The following is a 17985-nucleotide window of genomic DNA, read 5'->3' on the forward strand; positions in this document are numbered from 1 at the left end:
TTTTAACGTTAAAATATTACCTCTATCTTAATTTTTAATCTCTTCTCCTTTTAGAAAATATTAATAAAAAGTATAGCAATTTTATATAAAATGTAAAATATTATTATAGAAAAATTTATTTTAATGAAAATTATGAACATTTGATGCAACACTTAGATGATTAATGATAATAGTATAATATATATATATATCACAACAAAAGAATTAAACAGAAAATAATGCACTATATATATCAAATTACTTAATGTGGAAAGTTTTATACATCTGCAGCTACATGGATTTTCCAGTAAGTGGAACACTGTATTTTATTATGCATTTGTGTATAATAAGATACACTATGTGATATTGTATGTCGTGAGAAAGACTAGTGTAAAAACCTTATATGTTAATACAGTTTCAACATATATATCACTGATGTTAAGAAAAAATTTCCATTTAGCGATTGTTATACCAAATCACGACTAATACTACGTTTAAACGTCATAGATCGCACTTCAGTCCCAGGTTTTCCTGATTTACAAAGATTATTAGAATTGGGGTTTGGAGTAGGACTTTGCGAAAGCGATGCTCTCTCATCATTAGTATTAGATTTTTCTCGTTCTAATCTTTGTTTGCTAAATTTTCCCATTCCAGGCCGATAGATCTCCATGGTAGGACGATCCTATTATTTTATAATAAACAATATTTTTATAAATAATTAATTGAAGTTAAATAAAAATTAAATAACATTTTTAATATTTTAAGCAAGAAAAAATACACACTTTGTTTCTAATTCGACGTTCTAATCGTGGATCCTTTTTATCTTTTTCTTTATCTTCATTTTCAGTCTTTTGTAAGTTATTTTGATCTCCTCCATCTAAAGACTTGTGCCTCCTTAAACAATTCCCATCTCCTGTACCACCTTCCCCTCCACTTTCAAGTGAACTCCGCCTTTTTGTGACTTTTGAATCCTTCTTTTCTTCAGATTCATCATCTTCATTAATTTCTTTATTAATATCTTCATTGGATTTTGATTTCTCAATGTCTTTGTTACTTTCAACAGCTGTTTCTATAAGTAATAACGTATTAGTATTTTACAAGTAAGACATATGTACTAGAATCTTCTATTTCATTTAATTCTAATATGATAGGATTTTTACCTGTCCTTTTCTGATCCGTTGTCCCAAAATCACGCACAGAATCTTCTATTAGAACCTTTCTTTCGTTAGTTTCTTGTTTCTCTTTTCCTTTATTATATTTAGCATCCTCCTTATCACCCATAGCTTCGTCATTTTCTTTAATATTTTCATACAAATCAACTGGTGGTTCTTTCTTCTGGAATTCTTCATCTTCACTTCTTAATTTAGCACTATTTTCTGTATCAACACTAAATTCTACATTCTGTTTTTTGGTTTCTGCAAGCCTTTTTTTTTCTTGTCTCATTTTTTCGTAACTTTTACCTCGTTTTTCCTCAATCTTTCGTTCCCTAGAATCTTTAGTATCTTCTTTAAAATCATATTTTCTATCATCTTTTCCATCAAATCTTCTATCATCTTTTATACCATCTCTTTCATCACGTCTTCCATATATCTTTTTATCTTCATGTCGTCTTTGATGTTTTATATCTCTATCTTTATTTCTATCTTCAATTCTTTCCCTATATCCTTTTGTTATTGATTTGGAATCTCGATCACGCGGTACCTTGTCACGTAATTTATCCTCTTTCTTAATACGATTTTTTATATCTTTGGGTGAAAGTTTATCCTTTTCCTCCCTATTTTCTTTATTATCTTTACACATTTCTTTATCAAGATCTGGATTTTTCAATACCTACAACAAAGTTAAATATTTATTTTGAGTAAAACATTTTTACTCATCTTAATATTAATAAATTTTAATGGAGTTCGGCATATGATAATTGAAATAATAAATTATAATAAAGTAACACAGAATTTTCACATTTTTTTCTAAAAACAGTTTCTTTTACAAAATTTAATGTATACAAATTAAACAATAATAAATTAATTACATCTTAATAAATGTATATAAATTTAGAATACAATATTAAACAGAAACAATACATAGCATTGAACTAGGTCGCATAAGTGTGATGAATAGTTCTTTAATCCTCATGACTTTTTAACATGCGATAAATAAATACATAAAACATGAATTTCCCTGCTAACCACATGCAGTTCCTATTTCATGAAGTTTTACGATATGCTGGGAATGCTGTTTTAAAAGGGTAAAGTTTATGATAGTCAAACACAGCACTACAACTTCTTGACTTTGATACCTCCATTGGTATTTGCATTTTCCAAGTTTTGTGTAAATTAGTAAATTGAGATTTTGATAAGACAGAAAAATAATTTTTATTATTAATATAATGAGATGTGCATTTAGTATTATTATAAATATGATTATTTTTAATGTTACTCCAGTGGTTGTAATTATTTTTTCTGCAATTAGAATCTTTTTCTTTATAATTTTTTTCATAAATATAAAATAATTTTCGTTGTTTATTAGTGTATTGCCAACGTTCATTAACATGAGGCATACTTCTAACGCAATTTATATATACTTCTGTATTCTCGTTTCTGTAAAATTGTTGTTGTATATTTAACAAAGTTTTGTTAGCTCGTGTCATATTTGCAGTACCACTACTGCAAATTTCTTCTTTACATTCATGAGGTATATTTAGATTTTCAGTAGGATGATCAAAAAATATATCTTCTGACTTGACAATTGGGGAAGTGCAAAGGTAGGAATACTTGGTCTGATTATCTTCAATATTACATGCAGACTGTAGGTTGAAAAGATTAGTATCAGCAAATACAGTAGAGAATATAACAATTAAAATTTAAATTTAATATGTTGCTAAAAGCAATTTCCATTACATATCTGATTAATAATTCCTTTATTCTATACTGTATTTGTCATATTTAAAATTAGTCTATTTAGTAAGTCAAAAATAATAAATGAATACATTATAAAATATAGTGTCACCTTAGATATAATAGGATCTTCCTTTGTCCGCCTCCTTTCTAGATCTCTTCGTCGTCTTTCTTCACGTTTTTCATCTCTGAGACGTTGTTTCTCCTGCTTACGTTGTTTCACATATTCTAAGAGAGGTGTGGTTGTAACTTTTTTTGGTGTATCTATAACGAAAAAACAAATATAAATTTATAAATATACATTTCATATATAAGAGTATGTAATATTTTAGTATGTCAGTTGTTAAAAAATAACTTACTATCAGGTGGTTGATATGAGTACTCTGTTTTTGGCTGTGATACATTAGATTCAGCTTCTTGATTTTTAAGACTTTCTAAGAAACTTATATAATATGGATCTGACTCTATTGTACCACATTTCAAATCTTTCTTTTTTCCTATTCTTTTCTTTGGTAACCTTTGGAAAGGTGCAAATTCTACTACTGCTGGATATTCTGTTCCTTTAGAGTCGACAAATACATAATTATCAAATTTCTCTCTGAACATAAAAATATCCTGTTGCTCAACAAAGTTAATATATGCACGGGAAAAAGCATATTGTCCCAAAGACATATCAGCTTTTACAAAATAAAGATAATCATGTTCTGGCAATGGAGAAACTTGCTCTAGGAATTGTTCTTGAGTCATAGTTGGAGGTAATCTCCGTATTACTACCTATAAATATATTTTATTTCTTTCATTATGTATATATATATATATATATGTATTGGTTAAAGTTGAATTAAAATATATAATATGTTATGGTTTTTATAATGATTACAAAAATTTATACGAGTTATCATTAACATATTAGTTAAATATTTTTTACTTTTTATTCAAAAAATAAGATAGTAAAGAATGTCACATGACATGTAATTGTGTCTTTTTCATTTCCTATAATAATGTTATATTTACTGTCATATAAAATGTACGATTTGTTGTTTTATATCTGTGAGAGTATTTTATCTGCGATGTATCAAATAAATAGCATCTTTTTTACAGAATTATGTTATAAATGTTTCAAAAATCGAAAGTTTAACTTCGATCTTTGTTCCATTAAATATATCATATTTGCGTGGTTGAAAAGTATTTTATGGAGGCTCGTAAATTTTCAGCATCATTTTAACCAAATATACCTTAGTCATAGGTCGGCATTTTTCTTTTTTACTATCTTTAACTTTTCCAACATCTGGAGAACTAGTTTGTGCCTCATTTTGTGCGGTTGTCTCAGATTGTTGTGTTTCCTCAGTCATTGTCATCTACATTTATTTAATTTCTTGGCAAATCGGGTCTATTTTGTGTCAATCCGATACACTCTAATCAAAAATAATATTCAAAGCATGTAATTTTTCTTCGAGTCATCAAATTAAACGCTTCCGTTTACAAAGTTTTCGCGGCCATCTTGTTTCACTAAATCGTAAAAATATTATTGGATGGATAGAGGAAAAACAAACTTCCATTCATTAGGGAATTTTTCAATGCACATATATTTTACATCTAGGGAATAAAATCAAAACGGATATTTATTTCTTGTAAATTATAATATTTAAAATTTCGCAGAATAATATTGCACATTATAAGATTTTTAGTTAAGGGTAAGAAAAGGTTATTACTGAAATAACCTAATGCATAAAATTATACAAAGGTATTTAATGTTTACAAAATAATTTATTGCCTACATTTTAGATATTTGTAACTATTAATGACATTTCTATAATATAACAGTTTATCATATAATTGATAAAATTTAGTAAGACTAGATATAACACCTTTTTTTGTTAGATCACACAAAATAAGCACATTGAGTATAATAAAAAAGAGGATATATGTTAATATATTTACATAAGTAAAATTTAATTATTTAATAAAAATTCATAGCCTTCTATAATTATCACGGTTTTGAGATTGAGATGCTGATGTTAATGTTGAATAAATAAATGGTAAAATTGATGCTAATGCTAGGCAAAGACCTATTACTGGTCGATACCAAACCCAAGCAAAACCAATTACTAGTAAACTAATAGACATTGATACAGACATTGTTAAAGATTCAACTGCAATAATTCCACATAAGAATGTTGAATTTAGAATTACTGTCCTTAATATATTTGCTAAACATGTTGCTGCTAAAAATAGGACTAACCATCCAAGCCCTCTGAAATAATTAGAAATATTATAACAATAAATTTTAAGATTTCGAGGAATATTGAAAATTATGTTACCTAATACTCCACGTACGCCAGTAATTGTGCACATGTTCTAAATGAAACATCTGATCTACTGATATTTTGTGCTTTCGTTGAAGTAAAATTTCTTCTCCATGTGTTGTAATATATGGCACGATAGTTCCTTTTTGCAACATGCCAACTATGGAATATATATCTCCTCCTTTTCCTGCGTAGGAAAATTGTATACGTATGTCACCTACCTATAAACGAATAGGTCAATTATTTAGTATATTGTTCATAATAAATAATAAGTTCATAATAGAATAAGTAGTCAAAAGTATAATTGTATACCTCAGGTTCCCATAAATTAGAGCTATGATAGTATAAACCTGAGTGCATTTTAATATCTCTACTTTCAGGTCTTTCATCACTGGTAACTTCTACAAAATCATTAAAATTCTTTTTTAATTCAGTTCCTAGAATAAATGCACCAATCTTAACTTCATCTGCAATCTGCACTTGGCTTTTAATAGGCATTTCTTTTGGATTATGATGACCAGTTCTAATATAGAAATGATCTGAATCAACAAGTTTATCTTTCCATTCTGTTGTATAATAATAATGCTTTTCTTCTTCTGCTACTCCTCCAAAGCTAAATTACATAAATGATAAATTATACAAATTTATTTATAATGGAAAGAAACATGTTTTATAACATACCTTCTTTCTTCTTCTATCTCAACCCATTGGTACATCTGAACTCTGCGTTTCAGTTTCACACTTGATACAATCACGCCATAATCAGGTTCAGTTAATGGTTCTGATATCTTTAATGGACCTGATAAATGTATCAAACGTCCTTCATATTCAGGTAATAATTTCATCGTATTTGGAAGCACTGCTACATTATGTAAAGCTTCATCTAAAGAATGTGCTACTTTCACTGCTCTTCCCTACAATATTATGGATATAGTATACTATATAGTAAACTATATAATAAATGTAGTTTTAAAATACAAACTTTTCTGTTTAATCAATTCACAAACCTCATTCCAAAATAAAAGACACATGCCAGTTGCAAACATAATAAGTCCAATAATAGCAGTTAACCATGATTCTCTAAATTGTTCCGAAACTGTTATTGGAATATTTATAGAAGGAGGTTGCCTTCCTCCATTTATTCGATTTTGATGAATGGGTTCAGTATTTGCCCTTTGGGGTTGCCCATTTTGCTATAAAAGATAATTTTTTATAAATTATGTTATGATGACATGAAGTATATAATACATGAAATACTGCATGAAAATATCATATATGTTATATTAATTAAAAATAGAAGTTAGTACTAAAAGAAAGTAAGCAGTAGTGGTTGTTATGCTTACATTTGTACGATACATTTTAACAGATTACATTATATGGCTGTAAGAACTTCTGACTTATTTATTGTGACTAAATCATCTAAAATAACATTTTATATGTAATTTCAGATGAGTGTTAGTTCAAAGTGCGTACATGCAAAGTGCATTTGTATGAATCGGTCTGTTCAAAATTAGACTGGTGAATATTGCTCAATGGATTTTACGCATTGTACAATGTTACATTTGGATTCGTGTAACTGCATACAAATCCATTTGTTGTAACTGTTCGATGATACCATAAATCACGTGCGTGCGCTTGAAGAATTCTAATGGCATTTAATCAAAATTTATTTTGTTGTATACACATATACGCCACTTGATGCCAGCTTAATTCGATAAAATCTTCCCTTCCTTTAACTTCTTATTGTATGATAAGGATAAGATCGTCGCGCCCTCATCGTGTTCGATCTTACATTCTTGGGCTAGTGAATGTATAGTGTATAGTGTTATAATATATTGTAATTCGTCGGTCAGGATTGTCAGTATCGTTTAAGTTGTGAGTTGTATGCTACGACGTTTTAAATAATAAAGTTATTTGTGACTATAATACATGAATAAAATCAAAATTAATATCCAACGTAGACAGTAAGTTTTTAAATTATTGCTTATTTGGGTATTATAAGAAAGGATTAAAATTTTATAAAATTTGGTTATAATTGTAATATTATTGGCAACAATATTAAAGCAACAATATTGAATATTAACAAAATTAACATCATAGGAAAATAATTCTTAGAAATTGATTAAATGTAGAAGGAAGTTTTAGTGCCAGTGAAATAGAAAGTTCAAAATTATGTATATTTGAAAAGCTAGTGTGAAGTTAGAATAATCATGATTTGAGTGATGACATAGAATGATCAAATCAATTTTGTAAATTGGTAATACATGTGTTTTTTAGATATTCTGAATGAAATATGAATGACATATGACATAAAAAGATGTTGAAAGGATATTGCACAATATAATTTAAGAAATCAAATCAGAACAAAGCAGGAGAGAGAAGTATGGTATTAGTATGAAGTGGATAATAATTTCATGTATTTTGTGTGTATTTGGTTGCTTTAAAGAGTTTAGGCCTTCAGAATCTTTTGTGACTGATTATTTAACAGGACCATGGAAAAATTTTACAGATGTTCAAGTAAATAAACTATATACATAATAACTAATATTAATAATTAATACTGTAACTACAGAAGTTAGTTAATAATTTTGAGAATGTTGTGAATTTTATATGTATTCTTTTTGTTGAATTTTTTCTTTATTTTAAACAGTTGTTACATAATACATTTGCAATAAAAAATTTTATAAGATTGTCATTATTTTTCAGGTAAACCAGAAAATATTTCCTGTTTCCACATATTCCTATTTTGCAACGTTAATTATTGTATTTTTAATAACTGACTTTGTACGATATAAGCCAATTATTATCTTATGTGGTCTTTCTGGAACTATTACATTTCTCTTAATAATACTTGGACAAGATGTTTTAACTATGCAAGTTTTAGAATTCTTTTATGGCTTGTTTTTATCCACGGAAGTAGCATATTACACATATATCTATGCCAAAGTTGACAGAAAACATTATCAGGAAGTAACTAGTCATACAAAAGCAGCAGCTCTAGTTGGTCGTTGTATGGCTGGTATTATTGCACAATTAACAGTATCTTTTGATATATTAAATTATCATCAATTAAATTATCTTACAGTTGGAGGTACTTATTTTTGTACATTTATATGAAATAGAAATGATCATTTTCATATTAATGTGAGATAAAAATAATGTGTGTTATGTTTTTTTTAAATAATAATTTAGATATTAGTATATAGCAAAAGATCTTTTATATTTGTAAGCTTTTAAATTAAATTTTTTAATTTAAAAGAGGAATGAATTGTAATTAATTTGATTGATTTATAGGAGATTTATTTTATTGTAGGTTATTGTATTTCTACAATAACACATATTCTATTAAAAAATTCAATTCGTCATATGAAATAATTTTCATCTTTCAGCTGTTACATTTGCAACAATATGGGCATTCTTTATACCTTCAGTTGGCCAGTCTATTTACTTTCATAGAAAAAATAAAAATAATTTCTTAACTCATAATGGAACAATTGTATTGCAACAAAATGATATAAATCAAGTTTCACACAGTTCTGAACAGTCTGAGTGTTCTTTTTCTAATATTTCACTGATACATAAAGTTAAAGAAGCTTATGTTCTATTATGGAAAGATTTTTTACAAGCATATTTGAATAGTCATGTTGTAAAATGGTCAATATGGTGGTCATTTTCAACTTGTGGATATTTGCAAGTTATTAGTTATATACAATTATTGTGGCAAACTGCTGTAGTCCCTGGAGATAAAATTTACAATGGAGCTGTAGATGCTTTATATACAATTATAGGTGAACAAGTTATTTTGCACAATGTATAACTTAATTGATAAAGTAACATAGTATAATATATATAAATTAATATTTGCGATAGTAATACAATATATCTATTTTTATTAATAGGTACAATCACTGTTTTCTGTATTGGGAAGATACCATTTAATTGGTCTTTAATTGGAGACATAGTAGTATCATCTATGTCACTTGTGGAAGGTATTTTATTAGTGGTATCTTCATATAGTTGCAGTATTTGGTTGTTATATGCTATGTACATAGTATTTGGAATCATTTATCACACAATGGTTACTGTTGCAAGGTTCAGTTTCATATGAAATTATTTGTTACAAATAAAATAATAGGCCACATATATTTTAATTTTATGTGTATAATTTACAGTTTTGAAGTTGCAAAATGCATATCAGAAGATAGTTATGGTTTAATATTTGGTATAAATACTTTTTTTGCACTACTATTGCAAAGTGTATTAACAGCTATAGTAGTAAATGGAAATTTAAAATTAAATCTGAGATCTCAGGTAAGATTATTATTTAAATACTATTAGAGCTAATAAAACTCATAAAAATGTGTCGAAAAAATTTTAATAACTATTGGTTAAAAAATTATTTATATCGATATTTCACATTGAGAATGAATATATACCTGGTATTGCCTATTTTGTTTGTATAATATAGTATAGCAACGCCTATTTAACTGTCGTAGGTTTATACATACAAATTCCTAGAACTAAAAATTAAGAAAAATAATGCTAATCAAATTGGTGAGGTTCTAAAATGATATTGAACATGGTACTGAAACGAACTTTAATTGTATGAATAAGCACGATCGTGCGATACATTGTATTTCACTTACGCTCGATGTTTCTTACAATTAATTCCTGTCCCGCTTAAGAAACAAGCAAATTCGAAAAATATAGTAGCCTATAATTTCCAGTACTTATCTTTTTAGATAATTTTAAAAGTCAGATCCGAGAATGTAACAATTAAACAGGCATTAGTGTACTTATTTTATTAATAATTAGTTATTATATTAACTTAAAATGGTTTTTCACCTATTAGTAATTTTAAATTCTATAACTTAGTAATTAAATTTGATTTATTTATGACATTTGATGTGGTGTGACATGTGTGATACATATTTGGTATTAACAATTTGCGATGGTACTTTTATATTGTAATAACGATTTTAAATTAGTACACGATTATTAATAGGATTGTACGTTTTAATGTACATTCAACGTTGGAAAAAATAACTTGTATAGCTGAAATTATTAGAAAGTAAAAATTTTTTAATAATATATAACTATAGATAGAAAGGATGTATATTGTTACAATATCAGTTCAATTTATTACAAGTAGTAAACAATACTTATATATTTAAAACCTTAGTATTTCAATTACATAATAATATTTTATCATATTAACTGTAGAATTGGTTATTTTACTTTTCATTTTCAAGTTATGCAAAATTTTAACTTATTGAAACTTTCCTAATGTAAATATATTAAAGATACGAGGAATGTGATAAAGTGATATAAGACATAAAAAATCCATATTTGTGACATCTAACGTTTAATAATTTTTTATTATTTTAAATAAGATATAAGAGCATAAAATGAATAAACAAACTAAACAAATAACTTTTTTTATCTCTTTTTATGAGTTCTATTAGTTGATTAGATTTCTATTTGATACTGATATTCATATTGATATTGATATTGATATTGATATTGAAATGTTTTACATTGCACTTTTTTTCCAGTATTTTATTTATGGTGGTTATTATATCGCTATATCAATACTTTACATGATAATCGGCATTTTAAACATTATACGACATTGTAAAAAAGGTACTGGATTTAAAATATGGGTACAGAATACAGTAATTGAGAATGGGAAATAGTCTCCAAAATGAGTAGGTTCTAGTTACTGGTATAGTTTTCAGAAATTGAATTAATAAACATTCATTTGAAAATGGTGATATTAGGTATGTACATAGTAATCAAGGATAGTTGATAGGATATCAAATAAACTTTTATTTTTCGGTTCAATAGCTTTGGAAAAGGAACTTGATTGGTTTAGCTCACATAAAATTAAAATTAAAGCCGAACTAATGTAAAACTATTGCTTTCTTGTCCTATTACACTTGTTTTCTCCTGCTTGCTTGTCTTCCCTTTTAACTCCACTAACATCAGCTCTAACCGTTGTCCGCAATTGACTCGCACATCTCTGTCCTCTTCTTCCTTTCTCTATTCGACATCCCTAGCCATTTTGTTCCTTCTTTTGAGCCCTTATTGCTCAAAATCTCCTCAATTTTTACACTTCATTTTTCAATCCCACTGTACAGCCTTAGAAAGTGTTATATCGGATCGCCCATTCCCCATATCATACATACTCTGTGTTTGTCATCATATCAGTTCCCTAATACTATCTCTGTTTCCTCTAAATTATCATATCTCGCCCTAGATACCGATCAATTTGGCTTCCTTTAATCCCCTTATTAACTAAGTAAGTACTTTGGTATTCCATTTGTTATTAGATCCTTATATCTAGTTAAACCTAGAATTTATTATCCTTAAACCTATTATTTATTATCCTAGAATTTATTATCCTATTAAACCTAGAATTGTTCTTGAAGTTGTACATCCTCATCCCTTTTTCTATGATCGCATACTCTCTCGTTTATATTTTTCTGTTTCTTTCCTTTTTTCTCTTAACGATTATATTTAATTATTATATATTCTATTTAATTCATTTCTTCTCTCCCATCTCCAGATTTCTTTACTAAACTGTCAAATAAATTTATTTCCAATAAGTCAAATAAACTCCAATTCCACAGATTTGCCTTAATGCCAGATTATCTTTCCTTATCAACCCTTTCAACCGCTTTGTATTTTTCTCGTTTTTACTAAAAATATATGCTAAATATTTAAGATATTGTATTATCTGCTCCAATTTTTTTTCTTTCCATTCCCATTTTCTCTTTTACCGCCTTCTTTTCCAGAAAGAAGAACCTTCGATTTATCGACATTTAATGTTAACTTCTTCCTTTTCTAAATATCTTACTAATCTTTTATCTTACTAATATCAATTAAGTTCCTAAATAAAACGCTATTATGTATTATAGATATAATACATCTGTGTCGATAAAACGTAGCCTACAGTATTATATTTTTAATAATATATATTAAGTGTTATGAAACCAGGATGCTACGAAATCAATTTGTACAACAGGGGACACAAATACCTACGAATTATATAATTTTACCTAAAATGTAGAAGATATTAGTATTAGGGATTCCTATAAAAACAGTGTTCTGAATGTATAATTGTTATATTTGAGAAATATATTAAAGTTTTATTTTTTAACAAACAATCTTTTTACAAAAAGATTTTAATATTCCTCTTCCAATGTTCAATTATTCTGATGCTGTGATCCACACTAATATTACCTTCATTTTTCTTTCGTGTTAAATAAGAGTAATCTTACTTTATCCAAAACGGGTTCTCTACATTTCTATAAACATAAAATAATGCGTTTTAATGAAGATTCTTTTTATCTAATTTATTTCATTCTCTCTCATAAACGTATCGCTCTTTTTTTTCACCATTGTTCGAATCATTGCTTACGAATGAAAACGTTTGAAACAAGCATCTCCCTAACTCACGACGAGCACTTGCATTCTTATTGAAATGCTTGAATAATTTCCACCAAACCGTACAGTCTTGTATATTTTGTTTGAACTCCTTACCGATGACATCGTCTATTGTATCATTTCGTATTATGGATACAACGGATTTCATCGACTCGTTTTCAATGATTTTTGAAAACATACAGGGGTAATTGCTGCAATCGCTTATATGCGAGTGTAATTTATCTAATAACGAAGTTTCTTTCAAACAAATTTGTAATATCTGCATATAAAAATCAATAATTAGTATTTGTAAAAAAAAGGGAGAATCTTGAAGATTTTGTATATACATATGTCTTTTTATACCTGTACTTGTATTTATAAATATTTCATCCGTTATAACAAGAATCATATATGTACTTTTATATATGTATGATGTATTTCATATTTAATAAAGAATTTATACAATCAGTGATAATGTTACACAAAGTCTTTGTACATCTTATAAAAAGACAATTTTTTAAAATAGAGGGTAACTTGAAATATTGGTTTTTTATTATTGTTATACGAAGCAAAAGTATAAAATAGCTCTTAGCCGAGTAAGAATTCTTCTCGTTTGAAGTTCTTCTTAAAGTAGAATCCACTAACTTTGCAATGATATTTTATAGCTTTATTTTAATAAAAACTCTGACTTTTTATTGGTGTACGGAGACTTTTTATTGGTGTACGGAGACTTTTATCGATGATTTCATATTTTTACCCAGTTTGGTGAAATCAATACGGGATATACTTCGAACAGACTGGTATTTAATTTATCAAAATATATATCCGTGTTGGTGTCTTGTGCCATGACCATATTTGATATTACAGAGGTACGACCGTCCTTTAGCGCTATCATTAATGACTATATCAGTTACACAATGTTAGATAAATTATCCAAACGATATTTTAAAGGTTATTTAATACATCGAAGATTGACTTACTGTGACAGTATAAAAGAATCATGCTTGCTAATATCGTTATTAACATTGTAAAAATATCTTTGAAGTTTGAAAAATTGATAAAGGAAGGGAAATAATTGTAAATATACACAGCGCGATGGAATATCGCTTTTTGATCATGAAAAATTTTCGCCAAAACTCAGTTGATACAGTTCGATCGTATTTGAGATCCGATTGCACGTATTTGAGTATTCAAATGGAAAGAAACACGTAAGATAGCATCGTTAAGTATTTCATATGTAAAATGATAACAGATGAATCTCTCGTGTTGAACTGAAAATATATATTCGAGCAATTATTAGAGCTATAAAATGTTGGTATAGCGATAAGTACTTCTCAATCGTTAAGATAAATATAATATACTTTGCTTATTAGATGCGTAGTATTACTATTTTATCTTGCACCTAAGAAATTTAATTTAGATTAATTTAATCTGAGATTAGTGTTTTAACTTAGAGGTAAATGTTCGTTATATATATCGACAAAGCCAGATTTATCGTACGTTTATATAATGTATATGGAATCAGAAGAGCAAAAAGCAATGGTATCAATTCAAAGATGATTTAAAGCGTATGAAACAGAAAAATTATATTTAATTATGTATTTACTATTATTATATAGTTATGCATTTATGCGTTTACAAGGATGGAATTAATTCGACTAAAATGTGATACGAATGTCTGTAGTTTTTCGTTATTTGTTGACTATGTTGATAGATATCTATCGCTGTCGTGCTTTTATCAATTCTTTTCGTTTTTATCTTTATTATATTTACATGTATATTTGTCTTTATTATAGCAGAGAAATGGTCAGAGAATAGGCAAATAACGTCTGTAATCTAAGCTTTAAGGCTTATTGTAGTTGCATGATAGGTATCATCGAAAAATACGAGGTTTTATTATATTAATTTTTGGATTGCATCGAGTACAGTGGATTCACAAGCTTTTGCAGCCTGTTGCGTCAAGCATAAACCTATTTCTTGAAGACGAGATAATTCTGCTCGATCATTCGCTAGAGAATATTCTTCTAAATTGTCAGAAGGTCTTCTCGCCACTGTTAAACGCAATCGATTAAGCTCGGTTTCTTCATCTGGATTTAAAGTTTCTAGAAAATTGATTTATTACATATAATTTAAGATTTTCTTTTTTAATGCTTCCAATTAGAAAAGAATCAGTTTACTTTCCCTTTTACGTAAAATTTTTCTACCGTTGGACATCGCTATGTACGATTAAAATTAAAAACTAATATGACGAAAATATCATTAAAATTGTTATTAAACTTGAAAAGTGCAATTATAGATTGGACTAGAATCTTTCGAATGAAATTTTTCGAAATTGTTTTGTCTGTTATAGCTATCGTAAAATTATTTATTACTATACGCATCAGGTATTTTTAATACCATCTATAATATCATTATTTGCTGTTGTCGCCATGATACTATTATTTTTTACCAATATTTATTCTGATGCTATTTATTTGCCTTTAGTTTCAAGTTCCCTAATCTTATTCGACAAGTTCCTTCGAATGGCTCGCATTTTCTTGGCAGCTCGTCTCCTTTTCTTTGCGTCCTCGTCACGATCTTTCACCTTTTTCTTTCTTAAATTCTTTTCTGTTGTTCCCGAGCCTCGGAAACTTCTATTTCTTTTCGAAAATCTTTTTTCTCTGTTCTTTGCCTTCGATGGGAATAAATATTAAACAAACAAATCACACGATTTTTATGAATTTATCGATTAACTCACGTGAACGTTTAATCGCATACGGATTAATCTTTTATCTTGAATTTGTTTGTAGCTCTGCCAGAGTTTCCCACAAATTTCGGCCGCACGAAGCAGTTTTAATCTCAATCCACGATTAGAAAGATTGTGAAATAACGAGACGATTTTTCCAATGTTAAAGTCGTTTTGTCCTCCACCCTGGTTATCAATTATACTTGAACGAAGTTGTACCAACTTTACCAAATACTTATCGAGATTAATGGTTTTTCGTTGTCATTTAAATTTTTACTAACTTCAGTGAATATTTTTTTCTTAAAGCTTTTTTTAGATTGTATAGGAAGATACGAATAGATTGAACTAACTATAGGAATGATTTGAAATAATTACAAAATTATTCACCTTAACAGAGAAATCAATATTTTTCGTAGCTTAAAATAATGACAGAATCGTTTAATTTAATTAAGCCGATATTTTAGATTCTAGAAGTAAGATCACCATGAGTCAAATTCGAGTTTTGTAAAATGCTTTCACTGTTAGCGTTTGCTTGAAATTGCCAATAATAACCGATTGTATTAAGCAATTGTATTAAGTAATCGTATTAAGTAATTGTATTAAGCAATTGCATGTAATGAATCATAGTGTGTGCAAAATGTCAAGGTAAATGTCACTTCCTTGTTGAAGTATACAGAATTGGCAACATAAATTTAATGTGGTGGAACATTAAACATCCACGGCATTGTGTTAAAATATGAATTTTGTCTCTTGTTTGAATTTACCTCTGGTAAACTTTTGATTTATTCGCAGTATGTGCCAACGAAAATCGCTAAACAAGAATGTTAGCTAAGAATAGGAAACTGCCAGAGTTTTTACTGATACATTTAATCTTTCGTATTTTATCTATTTACGTTCTTAGCTATTATAACAGACAAGAGTTAAAAGAAAAATACCTTGGGTTATTAAAACTTACAATGGACAGAAGCGAAAAGAAAAGTGATATACAATTCTGACAATTATGCATTCTCAGTAATCGGTTTAAAGATGCAAACATGTTCGAAATGCAGATAATATGGAAATGTATATGCAAAGTAAAGTATTCGTGGTAATATTTAACGAGTGAAACGAATCTCTTTCCAGATCTTAGCCTTTTAATCGTGTTTATAAAGATCTGAATTTGCATTAAAAATTTTCAAAGTCTATTTATAAATTACGAGTACGAATCTTGAATTATAAGCTTTTACCAACTCGATGAACGTGCAATCCCAGTCTGTTCCGTCGTATTGGCACTGTATCGTGGCTTTCTCAACATCTTCAGAAATCTCAGTGTATTTCACACAATAAGTAAGTATCCAACTTTGAGGTATGCTAATCACAGGCAAGGTTCTCCAAACTTTGGCTGTGATATCTTCCAACATCTTTAACGAGGTACTATCGCTGAAAGTAGGTAGTTCCGTGATCGATGAATCCATATTCGGAAATTCTATCGTTCTATTTTCATGACGCTGAAGCAAGATATCACATTTTAACAAGCTTTTCGATTTTATTACACTTTGATCGTTGCAGTATGTAAAGTAGATCAACTTGTGATTTCTTCGGATGTTTGTTGCTTTTGGTGGATTTGGCAAACGCAAATGTACAGATGACGATACATCCGATTGCTATTACGTGTCTTAGCATGGAACGATAAGGTTTCTGTAAAACGATTTTCCTCGAACGAGTCTTCGACAGATCATCGTAATATTAAATTTTTTCTCACGATTAAATTTCATTTGTTAAATTCTCTATATCGTGATTGAAATATCGCTGTTCACACTAAATCATTAAAATATTCGAGAAATTATTTCGATTTTCAAATATCACATCGAAGTATTATTCCGCTATTACGCAAGAATCTTTTACATCGGTTTTAATTCAGGTTACGAATTATTTGTTTTTAAATGGTCTCTGATTGAGCTACGAAGGTATACACGTGACACGAGCCTCTCGAATTTAGCTAATTATCGATAATAATTCGGACGGTGTTAAGTTATCTTAACAGCTTTATCGCAACAAAAATCGACATAGGTAAGGCCAGGAAAAAGGGAATCTGTACAGGGAGGAAACCATAGACCACAGAAATTACCATCCTATTGATTCATTATTGCATTAAAATAATCTTCATTGTTGCTTCCGGCGTAATTCATAGACTATTAATCGGCCAAAAATTTAGAGCCTACAAATCAAGAAAGATGACAAGATTGTAAGAAAATTGAAGGAATTGCTTCCTTTAATTATTTACTTTATGATTGCTTATTCGATTTGGACTAAAATGTCGCTTCTGCTTAAATTCTGATATATTGGGTTGGCAACTAAGCGATTGCGGGTTTTGTCATTACCATCTAATGACAATTATCTTAAATTTATGCCTAAGCTCTATCTTTCCAAGAAGTTTTCAGTTTTACAATCCATTTTTCATAAATGGGCCATTAAGTGATTTTCTTTCAAACCATTGATCAAATTTCCATTGAGATGCCAAAACGGTAAAAAAAAGTTATATGAAATTACTCGGACTTGATGATAAAATAAATTATATTTTCAGAACTGAAGATAAAATGCTCTTTCTGAGCTTTTTTTTCGAGATCAAGAGTCAGCCTAAAAGAAAGAAAGTAAATTTAGTATCACGTGATTT

General features: G+C 28.3%; 3 protein-coding genes and 1 long non-coding RNA gene across 4 annotated transcripts; 1 reads left to right on the forward strand and 3 right to left on the reverse strand.

Annotated features, from left to right (window-relative positions):
• Positions 1–290: 290 nt before the first annotated feature.
• LOC132909298 (regulator of nonsense transcripts 3A-like) lies at positions 291–4393 on the reverse strand. Its single transcript, XM_060964058.1, has 6 exons — positions 4109–4393; positions 3233–3647; positions 2986–3137; positions 1140–1809; positions 762–1048; positions 291–661 (listed from the first exon to the last, which is right to left on the reverse strand). Exons 1-6 carry the CDS (start codon positions 4229–4231, stop codon positions 446–448), a joined length of 1863 nt encoding a protein of 620 aa, XP_060820041.1. The 5' UTR covers positions 4232–4393; the 3' UTR covers positions 291–445.
• Positions 4394–4620: 227 nt separating this feature from the next.
• Positions 4621–6925, reverse strand: LOC132909311 (transmembrane protein 43 homolog). Its single transcript, XM_060964079.1, has 6 exons — positions 6523–6925; positions 6187–6372; positions 5861–6093; positions 5492–5792; positions 5195–5400; positions 4621–5127 (listed from the first exon to the last, which is right to left on the reverse strand). Exons 1-6 carry the CDS (start codon positions 6535–6537, stop codon positions 4845–4847), a joined length of 1224 nt encoding a protein of 407 aa, XP_060820062.1. The 5' UTR covers positions 6538–6925; the 3' UTR covers positions 4621–4844.
• A 72-nt stretch (positions 6926–6997) lies between these two features.
• On the forward strand, positions 6998–11005 carry LOC132909306 (thiamine transporter 1-like). Its single transcript, XM_060964071.1, has 7 exons — positions 6998–7143; positions 7457–7696; positions 7886–8270; positions 8569–8967; positions 9079–9271; positions 9352–9490; positions 10735–11005. The coding sequence occupies exons 2-7, from the start codon at positions 7574–7576 to the stop codon at positions 10873–10875; spliced, it is 1380 nt and encodes a 459-aa protein (XP_060820054.1). The 5' UTR covers positions 6998–7143; positions 7457–7573; the 3' UTR covers positions 10876–11005.
• A 258-nt stretch (positions 11006–11263) lies between these two features.
• Positions 11264–12155, reverse strand: LOC132909333 (uncharacterized). Its single transcript, XR_009658515.1, has 2 exons — positions 11763–12155; positions 11264–11468 (listed from the first exon to the last, which is right to left on the reverse strand). It is a non-coding gene; the product is annotated as an uncharacterized LOC132909333 (long non-coding RNA).
• Positions 12156–17985: the final 5830 nt, after the last annotated feature.

Source organism: Bombus pascuorum, chromosome 7 (assembly GCF_905332965.1).
Source record: "Bombus pascuorum chromosome 7, iyBomPasc1.1, whole genome shotgun sequence".
NCBI classification, from domain to species: Eukaryota; Metazoa; Arthropoda; class Insecta; order Hymenoptera; family Apidae; genus Bombus; species Bombus pascuorum.